The sequence below is a fragment of the Erithacus rubecula genome, assembly GCF_903797595.1.
Source record: "Erithacus rubecula genome assembly, chromosome: 12".
In the NCBI taxonomy this organism is placed as follows: Eukaryota; Metazoa; Chordata; class Aves; order Passeriformes; family Muscicapidae; genus Erithacus; species Erithacus rubecula.
Window position 1 is genome coordinate 10,683,595 of NC_136664.1, and position 24,217 is coordinate 10,707,811.

The 24,217-nt window shown below is 43.3% G+C and overlaps 1 protein-coding gene across 1 annotated transcript; it reads right to left on the reverse strand.

Moving 5' to 3' along the window:
- Window positions 1-2,518: 2,518 nt before the first annotated feature.
- On the reverse strand, window positions 2,519-22,325 carry RBL2 (RB transcriptional corepressor like 2). The gene is made up of 22 exons (XM_079315877.1): window positions 22,027-22,325; window positions 20,870-21,000; window positions 19,497-19,697; window positions 18,792-18,856; window positions 15,430-15,558; window positions 14,493-14,653; window positions 14,323-14,387; window positions 13,463-13,649; window positions 12,598-12,764; window positions 11,988-12,097; window positions 11,011-11,114; window positions 10,507-10,644; window positions 10,134-10,298; window positions 9,477-9,588; window positions 8,691-8,951; window positions 8,145-8,416; window positions 7,405-7,581; window positions 7,178-7,249; window positions 6,710-6,824; window positions 4,836-5,038; window positions 4,483-4,647; window positions 2,519-4,094 (listed from the first exon to the last, which is right to left on the reverse strand). Exons 1-22 carry the CDS (start codon window positions 22,219-22,221, stop codon window positions 3,924-3,926), a joined length of 3,366 nt encoding a protein of 1,121 aa, XP_079172003.1. The 5' UTR covers window positions 22,222-22,325; the 3' UTR covers window positions 2,519-3,923.
- Window positions 22,326-24,217: the final 1,892 nt, after the last annotated feature.

The following is a 24,217-nucleotide window of genomic DNA, read 5'->3' on the forward strand; positions in this document are numbered from 1 at the left end:
CTAGCTTTTGTTCCTGTTAGTCTGTGCTGTGGACACTTAGTGAAGAGTGGGAGCACCTGGCTACACAGCTGCTTGTCTGCATAGGTGTTTGGGATGCTCATGGGATGCAAGGAGCAGCTCTGAGCAGAAGAGACTCCTGTTCCACACACAGGGAAACCTCTCCAAAGCTCAAGTGAACTTGGGACAGACTGGCTTCTCCTAATGCCACAGCCTGGTGTGATGCCAATTCTTGCCTCTCAGGAATGTCGTATCAAAACTTGTAGTGTTAACCCCTTGGAGCTGGGCTGCTTTCCTTTGACTGCCTTTGCCTGGACTGGTGGCATTGGTGCCAACCAGCTGCCTTGGAACAGCCTGTAGTGACCTCTGGTGTTTTGGCAGGGTGGGCAGTGATGGTTTTTTTTCTGTTTTATCTGGCACTTAAATTCACTTGTTATTTGCAACGTGTTCTTTGAGAACAACCTATTGGCTTCTAAAGGAAATAGACAAAGACCTTCCCAGTAGTGTCAGTGACAGGAAAACCAGATGCCTTTGTGGTATTTGCCTCTGTCAGTGTTCTGAGTGACATTGATGGCCCCATAGCATCTGTGTTCTGGCTATCTGGCAGGTTCTGAGGAATTGAAAGTGCCTTGAAATTGCCATGTGCCTGATCAGATTTGCAGTAGAGGACAGGATGGAGGAACTGAAGGTGAGTTTGTATTGCCTGGAAAAGTGCTGCTGTGTGCCTTTCAGAGAAAGAATATGGGAAAAGTTTGAGGGTGCATGTACTGACCTGGAGTGTTGCCACTAAATTATTGTGAAATGAGTTCTGTTGCTGCTGTTGTTTTATTGGGAAGGCTGAAACTGAAATGCTTCTGATTTATCATGTGCAAATTTTAGTTAAAGGACTCCTGGTGTGAAGCAGATGATGGGCCTGGTCTTGTGCTGAGCACACAGACTGCTTGGGCAGGGTCAGGCCTGGAGCTAAACTGGACTTGACAGTTCCTCTTTATTCAGTTATGATTATTCAGAAGCCTCTGTTATAAATCACTGACTTGCACATTTCCTAAGCCATTTAACTTCTACACCAGTCCTTCACCTAAATCCCTTCTAATCTTGGACTACTCTTTGGTCTCTGCTGCAGCACAGCCCCAGCTGCCAGTGCTGCTGTTGGCCAGGAAACAGCACAGCTGGCAAGAGCAATGCCCAGGAGGAATGACAGGATAGTGCTGTGGAAGTGTTGGTTATTGGAGTAAGTTTTGTTTTACTTTGAGCTCTCACAGACCCCTGCAAGGCTGGTCACTAGGTTGGATTGCTCCAAGTTAAACCCAGCTAACAGCAGTTTGTTGAGAATAACTTTATTTATTTAGAGAATGTAGAATTTTGTTTGGTTTAGAATTAATAATCTGAAAAATTACTCTTTTTATCAGACTGGAAAAGGGGAGAGAATGCTGTGTTTTTGTAATCAGACTTGTGTATTAAAAGGAGCTGTTCCAGGAGCAAGTTAGCTGAATGAGTATTTAAACAGTGCCATGGAAATAGAATCCTTTTTCTCCTGGATTGTGCTGTTTTTCCTAGAACAGGTACATAATCTGATGAAAGAGTAAGGCCTGGCCAATATTTTGATAAGGGGATGTTTCTGAATACCATCTTTGATGCTCTGAACTTTAAAGAACATTTCCAAGGGCTCTGTAAGTTTAGACAGTGGAGTTTCCTGCTGAGGTTCCAGTTGGATTCCAACCAAACTAAGTCATTAAAGAAATGATTTGAAGCCACTTCAGATTTTTTTTGTTAATATCAAGTGTACAATGCTTTTTCCCCCTTTGGAACATCTCTGAATTTTTTTTTTCTTGTGCTTTTTTGTTTGTTGGAGTGGTTTTTTGGTTGTTTTTTTTTTTTTTTAGCATTTTCTTCAAAGTAGAAACTGCAGCTTCTATCTCTATTATTAGTTACAGCTGAGGGTAAGGTAACAGCTTCTTTTCAGAAAGGGACAGGAACAGCAGTTGCTGAGATAGTCTCAGGCCCCCTAGGTCAAAAGGCAGGGGAAAACCAGTGCATCTTTAGCTGTACAAATACAGCACCAGCCAGTGGTGGTCAAAGCTGTTCTTAACTACTGAAGATCAGTTCAAATTTGAGTACCCAGCACACAGGAAATAAATCTGCTGTCACTGTGTGTGTGAGATCTTGTTCAAAGCTCCTTCAGGGACAGCAGATTGTTCTGGAGCCCTCCTGTGCTGTGCAGTGAGGCAGCCACTCCTCTTCCTCCTCTTCCTCTGCCAGGGAGCAGCAGCTGGGGCTGGGGCATTCCCTGGCACTGCTGTCAATCCCAGGCCCTGCCTGGTGCCTTCTGATGGAGCAGCAGGAAGGGACATGCTTGGAACAACCATGGTGACTAAACCAGGACAGGAGTAAATCCTTTCCCTTGTGGTGTAACTAAGATGTGATTATTTATTTTTAAACCTTTAATTGCAGTGTGGGACTGCAGTCCTTGCTGCAGGTTTTCTAGCTTTGCACATACAATGCTTTTTCACACACAAACAAGAAACTGTGAGTTTATAAAGTCTTTACTGAAAAATACAATTGCAGTATTTTCATACAAAGTGAAGTAAATGGAACAAAATAACAACAAGAATTGTCTGACACTTCCATAAATATTTTTACAGAAACATCTACACAACTTCTGGACTTCAGCTTTTTGTTATGCAGGTAAGTAAAACCCATGTTTTTATTTTACTTGAACTCAAGGGAATTCAGTCTTAAATCTTCCTATTATTCAGAAGGGCAGGAATGACTGAAAACAGGGCTTTTAGCTTTTGCTTCCTCAGCCTTTTGGAACCTGTGTGTGCCACATTTTACATGAAGAACACCTGCTCCCCACCAGAGGACTGGCACCTTGTACTGTGGGAGAGGGTTGATGCTTTCCTAACAATCTGGTAGTATTTTAAATGACAGCAAGTGGTAAGTGTAATGTGCACCACCTGCTGATCCTGGTATTAGGGGAGGGCTTTCTCCCAGGTAGCCTGCTTTAGGCCTTTTTACAAAAACCAAAACACAAAACCAAACTCCCAGGGCTTGTCCTTTAAACACAAACAAAATATCTAAGTACTGGTTTTAGGAGATGGGCACCACCTTCCTGCTGCTGAGTGAGCAAGGGCTAGAGCCCTGACTATCAAGAAAAGCAACAAGCATACAAAATTCCTTGAAAAAAGCACACATCCCTGGCTTCCTGCATTCATTGCTGCATGTACATCAAGTTACAATGAATTCTTAATGCCATTTGCTGACAAGAGGAGCAAGGGGATGTCAGATTGAAATAAATACAAAAAGTCATATTGTTTCAGTACAGAAAGACAGCTGAAGTCAGCCTTTGCAAAAAATATTCACATTTAAAAAGTGCCATTGCAAATATACAGCAAAATTTGTCTGCCTTAAACATGATGCTTCACAGCCCACTCCCAAAAGCCACCTTGGGACCATGAGTTCACTTGAAAACATTGCACAGCTCAAACCAATGAACACAGTCACCTCCCTTGGTACAGCAAAGGGCCACACATTAAAGCTCAACATGATGATGCTTCTCAAGGGCGTGTGGAACATCCTGAATCTGGATAGAGTCCATCCATCCAGCTTTCTTCAGGGCCCAGAACATTCCCCTTGTCCCTCTGCAGGAACTGGACTGTGTGAGAATGTTACTCCTAAACTGTTAGTTTGTGAGGGGGTTAGTGAGGAACCCCGACATTGTGGGTACCTTGGTGCAGGGCTCTGTGCTGAGGCACCTGGACCTGTCTGGCCACAGCTGGCAAGGGTGAAGCACTGACTAGAGCAAAGCAAAGCTGTAAATTCCTGCTGCAAGGTCCCTGCAAGGGGCTGTGTTCCCCAGGGGTCTGGGGTGGCTCCTCCCCTCGTGCCCTGGCCCAGTGAGTCAGGGAGGGAGGAGCTGTGGGGGCTCAGTGAGACCCTCGGTCATTGGCCACGTCCTGCAGCCGCCGCAGCAGAGCCGTGTGGTTCTCCTGGCAGATGCGCTTGGCTGGCGCTTCGCTGCCCTCTTCCAGCAGGATGCCTCTCTTCTTCGTGGGAGTCTCTCCAGTTCGAACCATGCTGTTGATTTCCTTTAGCCTCTGCAGGGGGGCAAAAGAAGGATTAGCTCTATGTTGTGACTGCCCCAGTATGATGTGAGCTGTTATTAGATGCCGTGCAGTGGGACTAGACAGTCTCTTTTATGGACAGGTGTACTGTACCAAGGTATTTTCTTCATTACAGTACTGGTCTTTCCTTTACCAGAGCAAGTCAAACTTATTGGAGTTTGTTGTGTGTCTGCATGCAGAGCTCAAAGGCCCATGCACCCCTACAGCTGTGGCAGCTGCATTGGCAGTTTGACAAGCCTTAGGTGATGATGGACAAGGTAAACAAAATGTTATCTTGCAGAGGCTGCTGTAATTTGACTACCAAAAACAAAAAACAGAGTTAAGGCATTAAAAAAATCAGACTGAAAGCCTTTAGTCTCACCTTTGAGGGGCTGCTGCTGAAGTAGTAGAATATTTTCTCTTGGGGAGAGAGGGCAGGCTCGTTTCTGTGTGGCGAGATGTAGAGGGGGTGGTGCTGGGAGAGCTGCACTCTGCGGGGGGAGCCCTGGCGCACGAAGGGGTACGGCGACAGCGGGGGGGAGTTGGTCTGCCCGGAGAGAACAGAGGCACTCAGAGCTGCAGCAGGGCTTTTCCAGGCGTACCATACCATACAGGTGTACAACAAATGCAGGTTTCCTTGTGCTATTAGGCCAGATTTTTAATTCAAGGAAATTTCACTCCACGGTCAGAATATAAAGCTGTGTTTATGATGAAAAAGCCAAGAATGTAACTTACAGCATTTGAAGTGTACTTGAGGGCAAAGTCCTTGATCTGCTCGATGTAGACGTTGTTGTAGAACTGGATGAGGTCCCCGCGCTCCTCCTCCTCGGTGTCGCTGTTGGGGCCGCTGAGGCGGGTGGGGGTGGGGGGCGCGCTGGAGGGCTGGGGCACGGGCAGCGTGCTGCTGGAGCGCATCACCGGGCTGGAGTCACGGCTGCCTGCACGGCACAGCACCAACCGGGGTCACCACTGCCACCTGCGCACACACAGACACACAGAGACACACACACACACTGCACACACACAGACACACAGACACAGAGACACACACACACTGCACACACACAGAGACACACACACACACACACACAGACACACACACACACAGAGATACACACACACTGCACACACACAGAGACACACACACACTGCACACACACACACACACTGCACACAGCCTGCAGCCACTGCCACCTGCACACACACAGACACAGAGAGACACACACACACACTGCACACACACACAGACACACACACAGAGACACACACACACACTGCACACACAGAGATACACACACACTGCACACAGCCTGCAGCCACTGCCACCTGCGCACACACAGACACACAGAGACACACACACTGCACACACACAGACACAGACACACACACAGAGACACACACACACACACACAGACACAGCGCCTGCAGGCACTGCCACCTGCACACACACAGACACACAGAGACACGCACACACACAGACACAGAGATACACACACACTGCACACACACAGAGACACACACACAGAGACACACAGACACAGAGATACACACAGAGACACACACACACTGCACACACACACACACACACACACAGCCTGCAGGCACTGCTACCTGCACACACATACAGAGACACACATGCACACAGAGCCACACACACACAGAGCTGGCCACCCTGTGCAAACAGGGACCAGGAACCTGATGCTTGGTTTGATCTCTGAGCCTTGTCCCTTACATGAAAGCTTTGCTGATTTCTAACTTCTTACTGGATAAACTGAAGGGATTTGCTCTAGGAGCTGAGTTGCATGGTAATATAAAAAGAGCTCAAACTCCATTTTTCAGCATTTGTGTTGTACTTTTAGCAGGAGCTCTTTCTTGCTGCCACCTGGCATCATTTCAAATAAAGAATGGTAGTCTTTTTCTGTCAGTAGGAGAAATACTTGGTGTTGCCATACTTTGTGCTAATTTAATGTGAGAAGTCACAAAAGACATGTATTTTTTTGCTCCCTGCCACCTCCCTGTGATAGAAAATATTAATACCTACTGCTTATACCATCATCTATTAAATACCTTGAAAACTGCTGGTAGGAATACACAGCATCACTTCCTCAGTTTCCTTTACAGAAGTTAATTCAAGGAAAATGTGTCAGTTCACATATCAAGAGAAGAATTCCCAGAGCTGTCAGCTATACTGAAATCAATGCTGTGGGTGGTGAACCTATTTCTGCAGACTGACAGTGCTACAAAAGAAACTGATTCAGCTCTGTGGTTGTGATAAGAGTAACTGTCAACCTGGGCTAGCCCAGATTTCCTCATTCTGCAAAGACTCTGAAGTTCTTTGGTGTGTGAGCTGAACTCAGAGCTTAGGCCAGCACAGCAAATTCCCAAGGTAAGTGCATGAGGGGAGGGATATGAAGCTGTCAGAGTAGGTGCAATAAAAACCTTGAGTTAGAGCAACTCTTCAATGTTATCAATGTATTCTTAATTGTGTCTAAGTTTATCAAAGGAGGATCTGTTTGGGGTGAAAAAACAATAAAATCCAGCTCTTAGCAGATGCACACAGTTTTGGAAACGGAATTAAACCCGAACAGCTGGCATTTGTAATCACTCACTCCTTTCTTTGTTCCTGTCTTTGCTCCTGTCTGTGGGGGAGTTCTGCTGGCTGCTGCTGTCACTGCTGGCCGAGTGGCGGCGGCGGCGGCCCTTGATGAGGACACTGCGATAGACCTGCAGGGACAGCACAGCGTGAGGAACAGCTGCACATCTGCTGCCAGGACTGCACTGTGGCACCAAACTGCTGCTTGCAGGGCAGAACACAGCCTCTTAAGAGCAAGAACAGCCCAAGGGCACTGCCTCCTTAGGTTTTAAGTAAACAACATTTTCTATTTTAGGTACTGTTTAGCACAAAAAATGCTTTCAGCAGTGCAGGGATTTGGGTATGATCACTCTCTTTTGAGAATGGTGCACAGACTGCAACCCCTGAATATTAAACGTTGCTTTGCCAAGTGATCTGTTCCCAAAATAGCATGAAGGCATTGAATAAACCAGATCCCACACGGTTAAATAGTGACTGTGCTCACGTGACTCTTGGCCTGCGGCTGTGTCCGGTAGCAGCGCATGATGTTCTGGAATGATCTGTCTTCATTAGTAACCTAAGGGGGATGGACAGAAAAGGTTCTGTTTTTCTGCAGGTTTTGAGGTCTTTTGTTTGGCTTGGGGTGGTTGTGTGGAGTTTTTTGAGTAAGTAATCGGAAGTATTAAGTATTAAAGGGTTTTTTTGTTTGCTTTTTCTTTGCTCCCACTTTACCTTAGTCATGACATAGACTGCACACATCAGCAGCTGATCCAGGTGTCTGTCCATCATGATTTCGGGGCAGTGCACCAAGGAATACTCAAAGCACGTCCAGATCTTCTTGCGCAGCTCATCAGACACATCGAGTTTGGCACAGAGGTCCCTCAGGCGAACACTGGCCAAGTGATAGACCTGTGACATTGGACACTGTGCTCAGCCACTGCAGCACTGCTCTTCTGACCCAGCAAGACACTGACTCAGACCTGCACACCTGTAGAGCTTGTGCAAATGCTAAGCCAAGAGAAGAATAACTAAATTCTAATTTAACTTTTTTGCTTACAAGGCACAGACATTTTCAGTACTGGTGTCAGTGCTAAGAAAACATTTCCTTGAAGCTTAAATTCTAATCTGTCCTGAACACAGAAAGGGCACTGCATTGCCTACAGTATTGAATAAACCAGAAAGTCTCAAAAGTAAACCTCTTTCTTTGGAAGAACCTTCAAGAAAAGGGACACCTTTAAGAACCTGCTGGCCAAGTACAGAATCTATTTCCACATCCTGGTATGACAGCACACTCCTTTGCTAGTGAGAAGTGGCCGGCAGGAGAAAACACTCTTCAGGTGTGTATGTATAATTAAGGTATAGATTAAATGCAATATGCCCTCATTATTACAACCAGTAAGTATGTATTTTTAAAATTACTGTGGGTTTACCAAAATAAGAACTAAGCAAAGCAAACTTAGATCAAAAAGTACCTTTCTGAAGAAGAGTGCAAGGGAGCCCATCTTGCGAGGCCTGGGGGCCGTGGCAGTGAGGTGCTGGGCCTGTCTCTGCTCCCCAGGGGAGATCTGCTGCACTGCTAACTGGCCTGGCAGCTGCAGTGCTGCCCCAGCCATCTGAGGGTTCAGGGTGCCAGCCAGAGTCTGGGCACTCAGAGGCTGCATGGGCCCGGACACAGCCTGAGGCTGGGTACCTACATTTACCTGGACCGGGAAGAAAGTTATTCCCCCATTTTCATTGGCAATACCTGCAATGTAACAAAAAAAGCCTGAAATAACAGCAATTTGTGTGGGGGATGTGTATGTGCAGGGGGTTTCTTTTGAGTTTTTAAAAATAATTCAGTACTTCTTTCAGTAGCTACTTATAACTGCATTACATTTTTTAAGCAAAATACTTTGGAAAGTTCATCATGAGACAAGCAGATAATGAAGTAAGGTTTTCACAGTAATGCAGTTGTCCCTGGCTGTGCTGTGCTGACAGAGCCAGCCCGAAGGGCAGAGCAGCAGCTTCCCCTCACTCACCCTGCACGGGTATTGTCACCGTCTGCCCGTTGTTGGCCGTCACGGTGGCCGTGGCCACCGTCACCAGGGTCTGTCCAGGCACGGGGGTGACGGGCACGGCCTCGGGGCTGACGCCGTGCACGGTGCTGAGCACGGGCTGCGGGGGCGGCCGGAGCGCGGCGCCCGCCTCGGCCTCGCCCTCCGCGAACAGGCGGCGCCGCGTGGGGTTGGCCGTGGGAGAGCCGTACCTGTCGTACAGGCTGGCAGGAGGGGACGAGAGGCCTGCCAGGAAACACACACACACATTCAGCTCGTTTCACAAACAGCTGATGCGAAGCTCTTCGGAAAAAATTGTAAAAACACAGATTGCTTTTAGAGATGACTTAATCTTCAATAATGCTATGTTTAGTATTTTTCTAAATTCATGCATTGTATTTTACTTTTTCTAGTGGAAAAAGTTTGAGATGTCATAAAATATACAGTGGAGTCTCTTTTCTAGTATAATAATAAAGCAAACCAATTAGAGTGTGAGCTGTGTGTGCATGTATAAAAACTGTCTAACACACACATACACATGCTGTTCATATCCATCACCTGAGAACAACCTATTAAAGCAGTATAGTTCACACTGATATGATGAATCCATCAGTGTTAGACCTCTGATGCAACTCTGTGAGCTGCAATACAAATACCTTTAAACAATATGTTTGCAGCTAACTGTACACTGGCATTAAAGCAGCTTCCTCCCTTACATAATTTAATCCAAGTAAGCAATGTTCAGCATGTTCTGTTTTAAAAATATCTCACCTTTTCCCAGTCCTCCACTTTCAGCACGAACCTCGTTTATTCGCCGTGGTGTCAGTGGTGAACTTACAACACTGTTCCCAGCAGATCTCTCAAAGTACTGAGGTGGCATTACCTAAAATATTTATCTTTTTATTAGAGTGTCTGTATCACACATTAGCTACACAGCAAATTTTTAAAAGCTACTGCACTACAAATTCTGCACAGCAAAAATTTTAGGAAAAATAACAAGAAGAGTGACAAACTTAGCCTAAGCCCAACAAAACCAGTAGTGAGTGATTGTGCTTCTCTGGAAGATACACACTGATAATCCTTCTGTGGCTACTGTGTGTACTTTTTACCACAGTTCTTGTCTAATAACCTTCCCAAGTGTTACCAGTCCAAACCTTCCCTGCTTCATCATTTTGTTCACTGTTCTGCTACACCAATAAAATGCTGGATAAAATACTGGGTGAGAATCATCTCTGTTGCAGATGTCTCCACAGAGATGACCCTGACCAGGCCAGAGCACACTGTACTTGCTGCTTTCCCTGCACTGGTGGGCTGGGATGGTGGAACTGCTAACTGGGACATGTAAGGCCTCTCCTTCAGGGTACAAAATCCTCTGTCTGCCATCCAGTCTGATTGTGAAAGCTGTGTAACACAGAAAGGTGTGCTCACCTCTTCACAAGTAGGAACTTTGTTTTCATTCTCTCTGATCCTGTCCCACAGTACAGACTCCCTTTTCCATGCCATACTTTCCAGGATCTGTTCTTCAATGTGGTTCAGGTGTTTCACCACTTCCCGACAAAGGCCGTCCTCTGCTCTAATGAAAACCTCAATCACCTGTGCAGTGGATAATTATGATCAACATAATGTACTTGTTTCATAGAGTCATTCTTAAACAAATATCTAATTCCAATACTAGATTTTCAAGGAAGAAGAGACTATCAGAAATATGAAGGGTGCATTACAATGACTCAATCCTAGGCTGTCATACAAGTCAATGAGCACTCATGACTTTGTAAGCATTTCTAGCTATCAAACACATTACCTTGTAAAAATGATAAACTGGAATGTCAAATATTTCAGTGACGAATGGGAAGTTTCCAGGTGGGTTGTATGTAAAGGTAATGATCTCCAGGCAACATGCCAGCAGAGACCTGTGAAACACATCTTGCTCCAGTATTGCCTGCAAGAGTTGCAAATTTTAAAGCTTATTTTACAGTCTAACTATAGAACAATACAACACTTTTTATGGTATCAATAGCAAGATTCTCAAGCTTACAAAAAGTGTCCCCCTATTTTTTAGGGACAGAACAGAGATCAAAATGAGCCATCTTTACTCATTCAAAATTTCACCTATGTCTGTGTTTGCAAACACAGTTTCTCGAACCTTTTTCCTTCCATTCAGGTGTACTTACAGAGTTCTTCTCAGAGATTTACCCCTCATTTTAAATAGCTGACAATTCTACTCTACATCTGTTCTTTTCCTACAGGTCTAACTTTAAAAGTGGGAACCCTTTAAAAGAGGAACTCTCTGATTAGTTTTCCTTACAGATAAGTCAGTGTCTCCCAGTCTCTTCCTCTCTTGCTCAATGACTGACTCCAAGACCTTGTAGTAGAGCATCTCAGCACGACGAAAATGTTTACTAGCAACATCTGCAGGAAGTGTAAAAAGAAGCAATATTATAAAATGCAATTAAAAAGTATTATATTCTTCATCTTTAAATACAGAAATGCAACAGTAGTTTGTGTGGATTTCTGTGCTGCTGTGGATACAGTACTTTCAAGATAAACCAATTAATTACAAGTTAATGTAGGAATCCTTCTCCTACACTGCACTGACTTGTGAATGCAGAGTAGAGTAACTTGCCACTGAACCCAGATTCTGGTGACAATATCTGTGTAAGAACAATCCTTAACACTGCTATAATGAACATAATTCAAATTGAGAAAATGCACCTGTGTGGATCCACCTTGCACTGTGCAACAAAAAGCACTGAAGTGATTAAGCTGACAAGAACAAAGGGAGGCCTTATTAAGAAACAAGGTCAAGAGCATCTTCCTTATATTCAATCCATCTTCAGGGCACTTTAGACACCAAAATAACTTTGCCAATCATGTTTTTGTGTTTATACTGGCAGAACTTTAATACCTGTACTGATCCATCCTCATATGTAAGCCAAAGTTGTTGTTGGGCTTTTAAAGATTACAGCTACTCAGATTTTCCTTACCTGCACAGAAATCCATGCCATCACTAACATTCTTGTATTTGAGAGAAAAAGTAGTAGTTTAAAGTCCTTTTCATTTCACTTTTCTAGTGCTGAAAATATGATCAAACTCCAGTGACTCAAGCTAAGGCTGATTTTAAAATTTTAAACAGCACTGAAATTTGCTATATCGTAAGAACACAGAAAGAGGCAAGAGAAGCAGAAAAGACATTTGTGCTGAAGCATAACCTGTATGTAAAAGTTAATTACAAGAGATGGATGTGTTTATAGGCATTTTATGGATAATCAAAGTGTTTCCCACCTTTGGAAAAGTTACTGAATTCTCCTTCAGACTGAGTGCTCTGACAGTACACTTCGTGCATTTCTTTAACTCTGTTTGCAATGGATTGAGAAGGATCTCTGGAGCATGACCTGAAAATAAAAAGTAAACATTTTCAGTATACTATTCCTACTAAGACCAAAAACACCATATTTTTTCATATGCTGAAAGCATAAAAAACAGAAATACATTGTGCAGCAATATGAATAGACTCAAATGTGTCTAACTGCAAAACAGTTCATCCACATGGAGAATAAAGTTTGGTTTGCATCTCTTACAGTATGGAGTGATTTCCTAGGCAGTGCCATTTGTTAAGCAGGAAGAAAGAAATCTTGAAAATTTTACACTGACAATTTGTGGTTAGAGAAGCTCAGAACTACAGGGTTTTAAATGGTGGCTGTTCATCAATCTCTAAGGACAGATGAGTCTAAATAAAGAGAACAGTCCTTCAAAATGTAAATGTCTCTCTGGATTCCATTTTGCTCCAGCAGTAAAAGACTGGCTCACATTTTAAATTACACTGTTCAGCACTAATGTTAGCTATTGAAAATATAACAGAAAATAGGATGATGTGGCTAAACCCCAAATGTACCTGAGTATTTGCTCCAGGTTTTCACTGGGGGCGTTTTTCAGTCCTGCCAGCATGGTGTGCAGGCGGCTCAGGCTGTAGGTTGCTATGGAAACAGGTGTCACGTATGGGTTGCTCTCTTTAATATACTTGCGGCCAGTAAGGGGGGTTGTGATCCTGAGAGATTTGGACTGAAAATAAAAACATAACCACATATACACAGACACCCTGTTATAAACTTTGACAAAGGTCATAACCTAAAAACATCAATCTGCAGAATTCTGACTGTGTTATGGGAAAAAATGGCTCCTAATCAAACAGCCCAAACCAGACCATGACTCAGGTAAGAGCCAGCAATCAAGAATTTGTCTGTGTTGCTCAGGTGTTTGTATCAAAGAGTTCTGTATAAACAAAGGGGATGTGACCTATGCTGAATATGATGGAATTGAAGTGTGAAACAATTAGACCAATCTGAAAAATCCCCACCAACCCCAGTATCCCTTTCTAGCCTGAGTAACAAAGGTAGCTGTAGCTCATAGCAAAAGTGCACTGAGCCATGGTTTGCCTTCAGCTGGTTTAACCTTTAAGATGAGAAGTCCTTCTGAACAGCATTTTAGCTTATTTGCATCAGATCAAGCCATCACATTAAAATAATGTAACATCAAGGATATCCCTTCAATTAGCACACAGCAAAACAAATGCATCTTCTAATTACCTAACTACACAGTAACTTCTTCTAACAAATACATCACATTCCTCTCCATGAAGTCCATCTCCCATTTCTCCACCCATTTTCTCCCCACACTCTGAGGTGTGTTGTATTTCTGTCTTCATAGGCAACCAGGGAGGGTGGTTTATAAAACAGTAATACAGACCATGCCATACTCACCCTGTCAAAATGCTGCTGCAAATTATGCTTCACTTGTACCCTTTCAGCTGTTTCCACTCCTGAAGGTGTGTTTAAGCACCTCGTTAGAGTTCCAATTTCTTCATCTGCATCCTCGCCAAGGAAAATTCGCTCATCGAGATTCCCCACTGACAGAACATACTCCTCATAGGCCTTGTTGATGGCTTTGCTACAGCAGAAAGGAAAGACACACAAACCCCTTTATTTAGACTGCTTTGTTCACCTGCTCACATACTGAACACAGTTCTGGCCTGGGGGAAATCTACTTCAAATTTTTTTTGACCCTTACTGAAGCTCCTTTAAGATCTACAGTACTTTAAACCTGGAAGTGGCAAGGACATTATGTTCTCTATGTATCTGATGCCCTGCCATTTATCCAGCTGTAGGGAGAACACAGTAAAATAGTGAGAAATCCTATTTTCTGGAAACTCCTCAAAATTTACACAGCATCATATCATAAATAACACTGAAACATTTGTATATCATTAAAAGAAAGTAAGTCCTACCCATAAACATCTCTAAACACCACCAAACCCATTTTTCCCTTCCACTTCCTACTCAATGTGCTCCCACAATTTTTCATAATAACTCTGAGTTACCCACAAAAAAAACCCAAGAAAGAAAAACACAGGAATAAAAACAGACATCAGGTAACACCATCCTGAAGCACCACTCCTCTTTCAAGCAGGCCTCAGCCCCCAGCAGTGCCAGGAACAGGAAGGCAGGGCTGGAGGCCATCACTGAACACAAGGCACGGCTGCTACCAGTGCTCAGCCAGCCAACAGCTGCAGCTGGGCCACACTGGGACACTCCTGCAAACCAAACCACAAACAGGCACTTACACGCTATCTCCAAAGTTCCCAGGATCTAGAAATCCTGTCAGATTTTCATCTTTTCCTTTTAAAAGCTGTAAGACATTAAAGAACAAAGAGTGGGCATTTAATTTCTTATACAGGTTTTGAAGGTAACAAGTAAGGAAAGATTTTTCTACATTACAAATTTATTGACTAACCTTTTTGTCAAAAAGCTTCCGAATATATGGCTTCCAAAAATGTTCCTTTATACCTTTTGCTTCCAAAACTAATCCATAATGTAAAGAACAAAGTTTTTCAATGATGCAGGGAGGATCAGATGATACTTTATAATCCTTATTATGGAAGTCTTCAGGTAGACCTACAATTCAGAATATTGTATGATTTAATTTTGGAAATCCATATCCTGCTTTCTTATTAAACTTAAATTCTATGCAGTGTAGTCAAGGTAGTATGAAATTAAAACAGCAAACTAATTAGTTCTCATGAAAGAACTACTAATTACATAATGCCCACTCAACTAGGTAATATTATCAAGAGCAAATTTTGAGTTAGAGATTTAAAAGCTTTAGTTACTGAAGGATAAAAATTACATACATCAATTCTAACAGGAAAAATATCAAACACTGTTGAACTACAATATTTATTTGAGATAATGGTCTCAGGCCACATCTGAAGCATTACCAGTGAAAGCCAACCCTGTACAGAATTAAAAATGAAGTGCAAGCCTGGGAAGAGTTACATCAGAAATTCAATGGCAACTTCTCACCATTCATTTGAATTTGTGGTTATGAACAGCAGCAATCCAGAAATGAGAGAGAAACAAATCTACTTGAGCCCTGAGTCTTTCTGAAATGCTGCATCACAGAACATTCCAGTCTCACTGTGTTCAGTGATGGCTGTGTCATTATGAACTTTTTCACTGACATTAAACCCACATTAACTCAAAGTATTACTCTGGAACTTCATTCAAGGGTATTTCCACAGTATATCAAATTCTTGACCTAATGTATTATTGACAAAATGTACTAGTCTGTTATTACATACTACATCATTAACAGGAATGGAACTGCATAATCAGATACAGAAAATACTAATTCTCATGTGTTTCAAATCAACTTCTTTCTTTCAACACACCTTTAAAATTAGGATTCAGGAGTTCTTTACGGTTAGGACACTGCAGAGCATTTCCATACACGAGATCCAAAGCACATAACAAGAGATGGTAGGAATTAACCAAGTCATCACTGATCATAGGAAAATTTCCTGAAATATCAGAAAGACATAAGACATAAAATTAGGAAGGATTTAAAAATTTTTTAACCAAGAGACTGTTGATGTTTGCATTACAATAAATAATGGAATCTTGGAAACACAGACTTTAGTGGCTATAAGTACCTGAACAGCAACACAGGCAGCAAAGCAGACTCACAATAACACATAACAAATATAAAAGCAAAATATTTTTTCCAAAACAACAGTTACGAAGGAACTCAAGTATATTGTGCTGTTTTGAACTCAAACCTTACCAAAACGTTGATAAATGAGCTGTTGCTGCTCCCTCATTCACAGTAATCTCATTAAGCAGTGCATAAATAACTTGCAGCAGCACAACTGTAGCATGCAAACTGCCTGAAGGAAGGAAACTGTGCTTCCCTCACTCTGGCAGCACCAGCCCCCTGCCTGGCAGAGTCATGCCCTCCACTGGATCCCTCTGCACCTGCCCACTGCAAATTCTGCTCTGAAGGACAACGAGGGGTAGAATGGGCTCTGAGACTCAACTTTTCCCCTTTTCCCCAACTCTGCATTGCTGTAAACAGCTGCACATAACTTGAACTTTGGCAAGGTTTTCAGATGGCCTAGAAACTGCTCCCTCCTTCAGCCCCTGCCCCTCACTCCCAGAACAAACATGTACTTAACTTGAAGTTAGATTTTTTTTTTTTAACAGTCTGTTTCCTTGCAAACAATTTGCTGGGGGCATGCTCATTATAAACAGTAATAAACATAACTTCATTTCTCTTGTGCTTTACAGAAGAGCTAAAATGTGTCCATCTCTGACCCAGCTTATTAAGTATTTTTTATTTATCATTTTCCTGCAGAAAAGAGTCCTTGCAACTTCACTCTTCTAACACTTTTCACAAATATTATAATCAGAGTTGTACACTAATCTTTACTGAACTCATTTATGTTTATGATATTCCTCTAAGAAGTGGCCCTAGATAAAAAGAGTTTGGTAAAATAAATGACAAAATTAATCAAAAACGTGAATCACAATTCTGTCACTCTTTATACACAGCATGATATTTCTATTCCTCCTTAAACACTACTGACTCTTCCACTCTTTCTACCCTCCCTTTTTTCTCAGGAAAACTCCAAATCACTTATCTGAGCACACTCTGAAGAACAGGTTTAAATTCCTGAATAAATCTATCATATAGTAATTAACTCACTTAGAACACATTGAAATGGATATATGATTAGAGAATTTTTCTCAATTATGCTGCTATTTTTTTACCAGTAACATACCAGTTTGTTCAAATTTATGTTATTTTCCAGTTCCATATTTGTTAGAGGAAAAATAATTTCAATGCAGATAATATAAGCTATTTTCAAAAATGAACTCCAGGTGAAATTTTCATTAACTTTACCCACTTATCAGTAATTTCTAAATCATTAAAAGTTCACAGCAAAGCAATGAAAAACCTAAATACTGTTAGCAAACCTTTAATCAATGAAATTCTCAAAGTATCTGTCATAACACAGGTTCAATTCCACAACCATGACAACTACCACTACAATCCTTATTGTCAGCACAAAAATGAATATAATTTCAAAGTACCAGTAGTTCTACAGTAATTTTTTGTTGCTGACATTTCAAATGAGGCTCCCTTTCACAACCTTGTGCCAAATAATAAAAAACAGAGGGTCTTTTTCCCCCATCAATTTTAAAGAAAGAAATAAAAGGGTTTGAAGAGCAATTCTTACAATCAGCATGCTGAAGTGCAGTCCCACTGAACAAGGGACTCCTCAGCTGCAGTGCATGGACTGAAGGCAATGGGCTGCAGCAGCAGACAAGCCTGGGCCTGCCACTGGTGTCTGGTTGCTGTGATAAGGATTTACTGCCCACCCCCAAACCACACAGCACAAAACCTCACACCAACACTCAGTTCCATTTTTGTGCTGCCACACTTTAATAATATCTAGTAACTTTTCAGCTTCTATGCATTGCAATGTTTTCTTTTCCTTGTAAAATTCAATTGTATCTGTTATCAGCATGCTATTATTCTCCACAGGGTTAGTTACCATGTCTGAAACTGCTTGCAATTAACATGTAGTCAATTGATGATGCAGTTACTCAAACATATCAGTCAATAACTTGGCAACTTTATAGGAAGATCCATGAAGTCCCTGTGCACCTTGTCAATCATCCAATCTTCCCACAGAAGTGAGGACTTTACAGAAGGGAAAAGAAAATCTGTGATTTTCCAGAGTGACCTACTTACTCTCTCAGCTGCCTACCTGTGCTAAGGAAGTGAGTGCTGACTGACTGGAAATAAGTACAGTACTAACTCTGCTCTGGGCTCAGTGGTTGAAATCATGCTGTGTTTCAGGCTGAAACCACCATATAGTTTAGGAAAAGACTTTCTTGCCCAATAAGGGGGAATTTGCATCCTCCTCACAGGATGGACTGCTCAGTGCAGCACTTGTGCCCCAGCACACCCTTCCTGACCTTTGTGCAGGGATGTGGTGCTGAGGGTCCAGCACTGCTGCCAGGAACCCTCTGCAGTGTGGCACAGTGTAGAAAGAAAGGGTTTGTAAACAAAGTTCTGTGCAGAACAAAATTACTGCTAGGCCATTCAATATTGCCACAGTCTACTCTGTCCTAGCCTCAAAATCATCCAGGTAAGGCAATCATAGGGAATCTTAACACTGATACACTTACCAATTTGAAAAAATGCATCCTGCCACACACTCCCAAACTTAAACAAAATTCCTTTTATTTCTCTCCTTGAAGAAATTAAAGTATTTGCTTTCCTCTAATAGGTATTATATTACAAAAAAGAACCAAGCTACTGGACATTATCAGTGGATCTGAACCTGCAATGGTGCTCTTTCCACATGGAATATCAATCCTGTCTTTACTTTCCCCAAAGCACTACCTTACTTATACAACACTCACAGTGAACACTCTTCAAAGCAGGACTTGAAACAAGGCCTAGGGATGTGGAAACTCTTAAAGACACAGATTTGATAAGAAAAGATTTCAGACTATACTTGCTTTGACTGAACAACTGGAGCCTAAAATGAGGATTTAATTCTATTCCTTCCTTTTTCTCCCAACAGTCACTATCAAGAAAAACATAAATTCTCTACTTTAAGGCTGCTCTTACAATAAAGGTTACATGTACACTACACGTATTGGGTATTTTAAGGACTGATATAAAATAATGACTAATAAAACTATGTCTGCTGTATTTAATCCCTTTCAGATCTCTTACCTTTTGCATGAACAAACAGCACCCAACAGAAGTGGAAAACTTCAGTCACAGTACATGGCTGTCGCCTTTTAGAGGAAAATACAGCAAAAAGACAATAAGCTCAATGAATCAAAACTGATAAAACATCACACTAATTCAAAACTAAGCCTTATTACAGTGTGGCCAAAACCTAAAAGATGTTTTGTGCAGCCACAACTGGAACCCCAGTTTCAGCCTGCAAGATCAATTCCACAGCACTCCAAATACAAATAGTAACAAAGAAACACAGCTTCTACTACAAAGTAAAATACCCACAAGTACTTCAGCTATGAAGAAATCCATGGGAGTTACTGGGCAGTAAAACAGACTGAGCTGCACTATGAGTTATTAAAGCCATGCAGATCATAAAAAAGATCAAATTCTTCCTGTGTTTCCTATCTCTGCAACACTAATGCTTCCCTTGCCTACAGGCTGATTGAAATATCTCCCCTCTCCCCCATCCCCCAAATCATCAGAAACTCAGCAGTTTTGGGATTTCCTGCCCAGTCAGATCTGAAACTGAAAAAGAGATTATAAATTTACTGGAAGCAAGGGCAAAGCAACTCTGATATTATAAACAACAACTATGAAAATACAGTCAAAACACAACTAAAACAACCAAGCAACTTCATTGTATTTTCACTGAAGTCATGCTCTAAAATCAGTCTGGAAATAACAAAAATGCACCTCTGTTTTCTTCCTCTCTGCTGACGAGGTTGATCTTCTTGAGGATACCTGAAAATGTCCTGAAAAATGGGCTCATACTTCTTAAAAATGACTGCAGAAACAGTGAAGTTTCTCTCCAATCTCTCAGTTCGCTCTCTGAACTGGGATGGAAGATTTGCCATGTCTTCCCACTTCTTCATCTTGTTAAAGAACTCGATCAAGCTGGAAATAGCGAATGGGTTAGATCAGGAAGGCCATTTGTTTTTCCTGCAGAGGTAAACTCTACATTTTCAATGAAAGTGCAATTTTTACTGCCCAAACTACTGAAGAAATGGTGGCATTGCAAATGTGAAATGAACTCGGAGCCAGTCCTTCAGCCATAAACACAAATGAGCTCAGACAGCTCGTGAAATATTTTTAGATCCTCAGCTGATAACTATGTTAACTATGTACTCACAGGTCTGGCATCTTCTCACAGACAAAATCAACTCCAATAGTTAAGATTATTCTGAAATCACTTACCTCATTTTTCTGAATAATTTATTAATTTAAATAAAACAACCTGTGAGATCTACAATGCTAAGAATATTCTATGAAGTATGAAAACATCTTAAGTTTTAACAAATTGCACTTTTCAAATCTGGCTTTAATTCCTGTTCTGCTTCTTTATCTACACTTTCTTTTTTAGGGTTATTAGTTTTGATAGCCCAGATCACAGAAACAATTTACCAACATTCCCTGAATTTCTGATTTGGAAATCAGAAGCTTATAGAGGAATACTTCTGCATTATTTAAATCAACAGCAATGCTTCAACAGTAGAGGAAATGCAATAAAAAGTACATAAGAACATTCTTTCTTTTTTATGTGATGATCAATGGATATTTTTTAAAACAATGAGATTGCTAATAAGTCCATTGTTTCAGCTTTTTTACTTTACATAAACATACACAAGGTTTGCTCCTCAGATCTTGACCTCATTTAGTGTCATTAGCAAGAACATTGTGAAAAGTGAAATTTTCTTATGCAAAAATGGAGATAAATCTTGTGAACATTTTCACAGCGAACTACAAATGGCTTCTCATGTGAGAAGTTCACATTTGGTGCACCCCAAAAATTTGTTGTTCTTATTAGCAAAACTGGCTTCTTTCTCCTTTGAATGAAGGAAGTCAATCTCTTCTTTTGAAAACTGGAGTTTCTATGAACATAGTAGTGAGCAAAAGGAGCTGCCCTACTTCTGTGGCAATGAGCTATAAAACACACATTTCAGGGATATAAAGTCTATCTTCAAAAGCAGGAGACATTTAGCTTTTATTCTCTATTTCCAATTTCACAAGGTGATAAGCACTCATTGAGGTTTTCTAAGTGTCTAAAAGTCAGCAAGAATAAGAGTTACCTTTGGTCTGAACAGCGCAGGATTCTGGTTAAGGATACATAATTTCCTTCCGCTGTTCCTCTGCTCACAGTTGGAATCGCTTTCCTGCAAGCCACGTACAAGGCACAAGCCAGCCAATGCATGTCATTTCCCTGTGAATCAAAACATCAGGCATCTAAAAAACTTCACTGAAAATAAAAACATGCTTTTCAGCTACCCCAGGACCGGGGAAAAGCACTGTGTCCTGAACAGATGAGGTTCAACCAGTGAGAAAGCTGATTCGCTGTTTCAAACTTCTGTTGTGCTTTGGGTTTTTAACTGCAGCAAAACAGGTGCTAAATAGACACTGAACTGCACCACAACTAAACTTACTAGCCACCACTATAAATTTCACATTATTCAATCTGGTACCTAAAGACAGAAATTAATTATAATGAGCACTTGAAATTTTATTCTCTGTCTTTGATCAAGTCGTAACACTTCAGTGGGAAAAAAGACGCGTAAAACAAGGGGCCAAACTGCACTCGATGCCGCGGTTTTGCCGAGCTCCGTGCTGTCAGCGGCCCGGGTGAGCGCACCCTCCGGGGTAAGGCAGGGCAAGGCAAGGCAGGGCAAGGCAGGGCAAGGCAAGGCAAGGCGGGCTCGGAGCATCGCTGCCCGCGATGTGACACGGCGCTGCCGGAGCGGGGCTCCTCCTTCCCCGGCCCGCAGCACCGAGCCCTGCCCGAGCCGCCCGGCCCCGGGAGGGCAGCGCCGGGGGCCGGGAGCTGCCGGGGGAAGGCACCGATAAAAGGCGCTTCCGAAGCTCCCGGACGCGTCACGGCGTGTTCCTGTTTTCGAGAACGACGCGACCAACCCTTTACCTTTTACCCTTCACCCGCGAAGCCGAGCCGTGCCGCGGCCGCTCAGGCCCCCAGAAAATAACAAATGTGCTCACATCTGCGCTGGGCATCTCCGCGGGCCAGTGCCGCTCCTCGGCCGAAGCGCCGGAGCCGGCGGAGCACAGCCAGGGGGCTCTGCCATTTTTAACACCTTGCCGCCGCTATGACTCCCAATTGCGATGGTTATTCCCGGCCGCCCGGGCGGTGCGAGGGAGAGGCCGCCGCGCCTCCACCGCCGTCCCTTCCCTCCGCACTTCACCCCCGCCTCCCGCCGCGGCCCCTTCGCGCCTCCCTCACCTCCAGGGTGTAGTTGCGCCTCATGCTCTGGTAGCTGAGCCAGGCCTCGGCGCGGGCGCGCTCGTCCATGTTGAGGCTCCTGCAGAGCTCCTCGTATCGCTGCCGGATCTCGCCGTCCTCGCCCGGCGGGGACGGGGCGGCGGCCGCGCCCCCCGCGGGACCCGGCTCGGCCCCGGCCGCGTCCTCGCCCGCCATGCCGCGCCCCGCCGCTGGGGGGCAGCGCCGCGCTCCGCGCACCGCGCCTGCGCCGCCGCCCCGCGCGTTCGAATCCAAACACCGAGGGACGGGCCCCGCCCCCGCCGCGCGCCGCGCCCGCTCATTGGCCCGTGGGGCGACCGCACCCCCGCCCGCGCGCAGGCGCACTGCGCGCGCTCCTACCGCGCATCGCCATGCACCGCGAGACGCGGGGCGGGGCCCGGGCCGTGAGGGGAGCCCGGAGCGGGCAGAGAGCGCTCAGCGCCGGGACGGGCTGTGCTCAGATAAATATACAGATATGTACACACACACACTGCGGGGCACGGGCTGTACACAAATATATACACAAATATGTACACAAATTATTCACAGAGTGCGGCGTAGGGGCTGTGCACACACACACTGTACACAGCAGTGTGTACAGACCGAGTACACAAATATGTACACGAATATATACAAATACACACACACACCATACAAACACAGAGGCAGTGGGGGGTAGGAAAAAGAGGCAAAATCACTCCCCCGAGTCAAGTCCCAACCGAGGAGAGAGAAGGCTGCCAAGAATAAGATTTAAGTCCTCAAGCAAATACACATCAATAAAGTGATCAGTATAATAGGCTGCACTTGATTAAAAGAGATTTATTGAATTTGTATTACTGGTATTTCACGAACGCTGAAAGCTTCAGAAGCAAAAAGAAAATGTCAAGGAAAGATGATTAGGTGACCTGAGATGTGATTCAGGACACAAATATAAACTGGCAGCCAGCGCTGAGAACAGCAGGAAGCCCGAGCTGGGCACTGAAGATGAAAATGCCAGCAGGGTACCCCCAAACCCGCAGCCCCCCAGACCACCAGAACGACTTACAACCTTAAAAATGAGTGATTAGACTGAATTTAATGTCTTATATATTTTTTTTTTAATAACACCGAGGAGCTGTGAACTTTGCAGTGAGGCCAAGTTCCTGCTCTGAGATATGCAGAGCATTGATGGGAAGCTCTGCCACCCAGAAGACAATATAAATGATGTGGGGCTTTTCTGGTGTACTGAAAATGCACACAGGAAACATTTTAGTAAAACCTTTAATCCTTTTTATCCCTGAGGACTTAGCTTCACTTGTTTATCCATTTCTCTCCTCTTTGCCTCCTGCTCCTCCCCATGAAAAAGATGCAAGAGTAATAAAAGAGTTCTCCTCACATGGCATATTAATAATTTGAATAATTTTGACTGCTGGACTCCATGCTAGATCTACCAGTATGACAAGTAACAGCCACAAACACCCTCTCAGCCCGAGTCCCTCACAGCTGCTTGGATATACCTCCCAGTCACACACATTTTTTACTGGCTGTAGTCTCAGAAATTTTCCCTATGAACACTCTCTTGTCCCCTGCTTTGAGCACACAGCACTGTCAAGCAGAGGAGCTAACATGGTAGTTCCCAAACTGAATGCTTTTATCGTCTGAGAGCAGAAAACAGTGTGAGGACTATTACCAGTTTTGGTGAGCACTAGGGAAAAGTGCTCTCATCTCTCCAGGTGATGATACTGTATCTGACATTAGGATCCCAAGGACTTCCCAAACCAGCCTCCCTTTTATTCACCAGACCTTACCTGGAACACTAATTGTGCACTGTCAGGTCTCGCTCACACTGGAAGCACATAGGAGGGAGAGCAAACAACTCCTCATTTTCCAGTTTAACTTCATGAAGGATCTTGGGCATAGCATTTTTCTTCCTTCCTTGCATGAGAGAGCCTGAAAGGAGGCAGCATTCAATAAAAAAAAATCCTAAAAAGAACTTGGAAAGCTGCTATCTTTATTTCCTTTTCCTCTAAATGTAACAAAGAAATTATACTGCTTGTTTGTGTAACATTAGGGACATTTAGATAAGCCAGCACAGTTATTTTGTAAACTCCTCTGGCTACACCAGTACATTTAGTCTGCTCTACAGAGGACACCACTAGCCCAAGGTCCCAACAATAGAGAGATAAAAAAATTG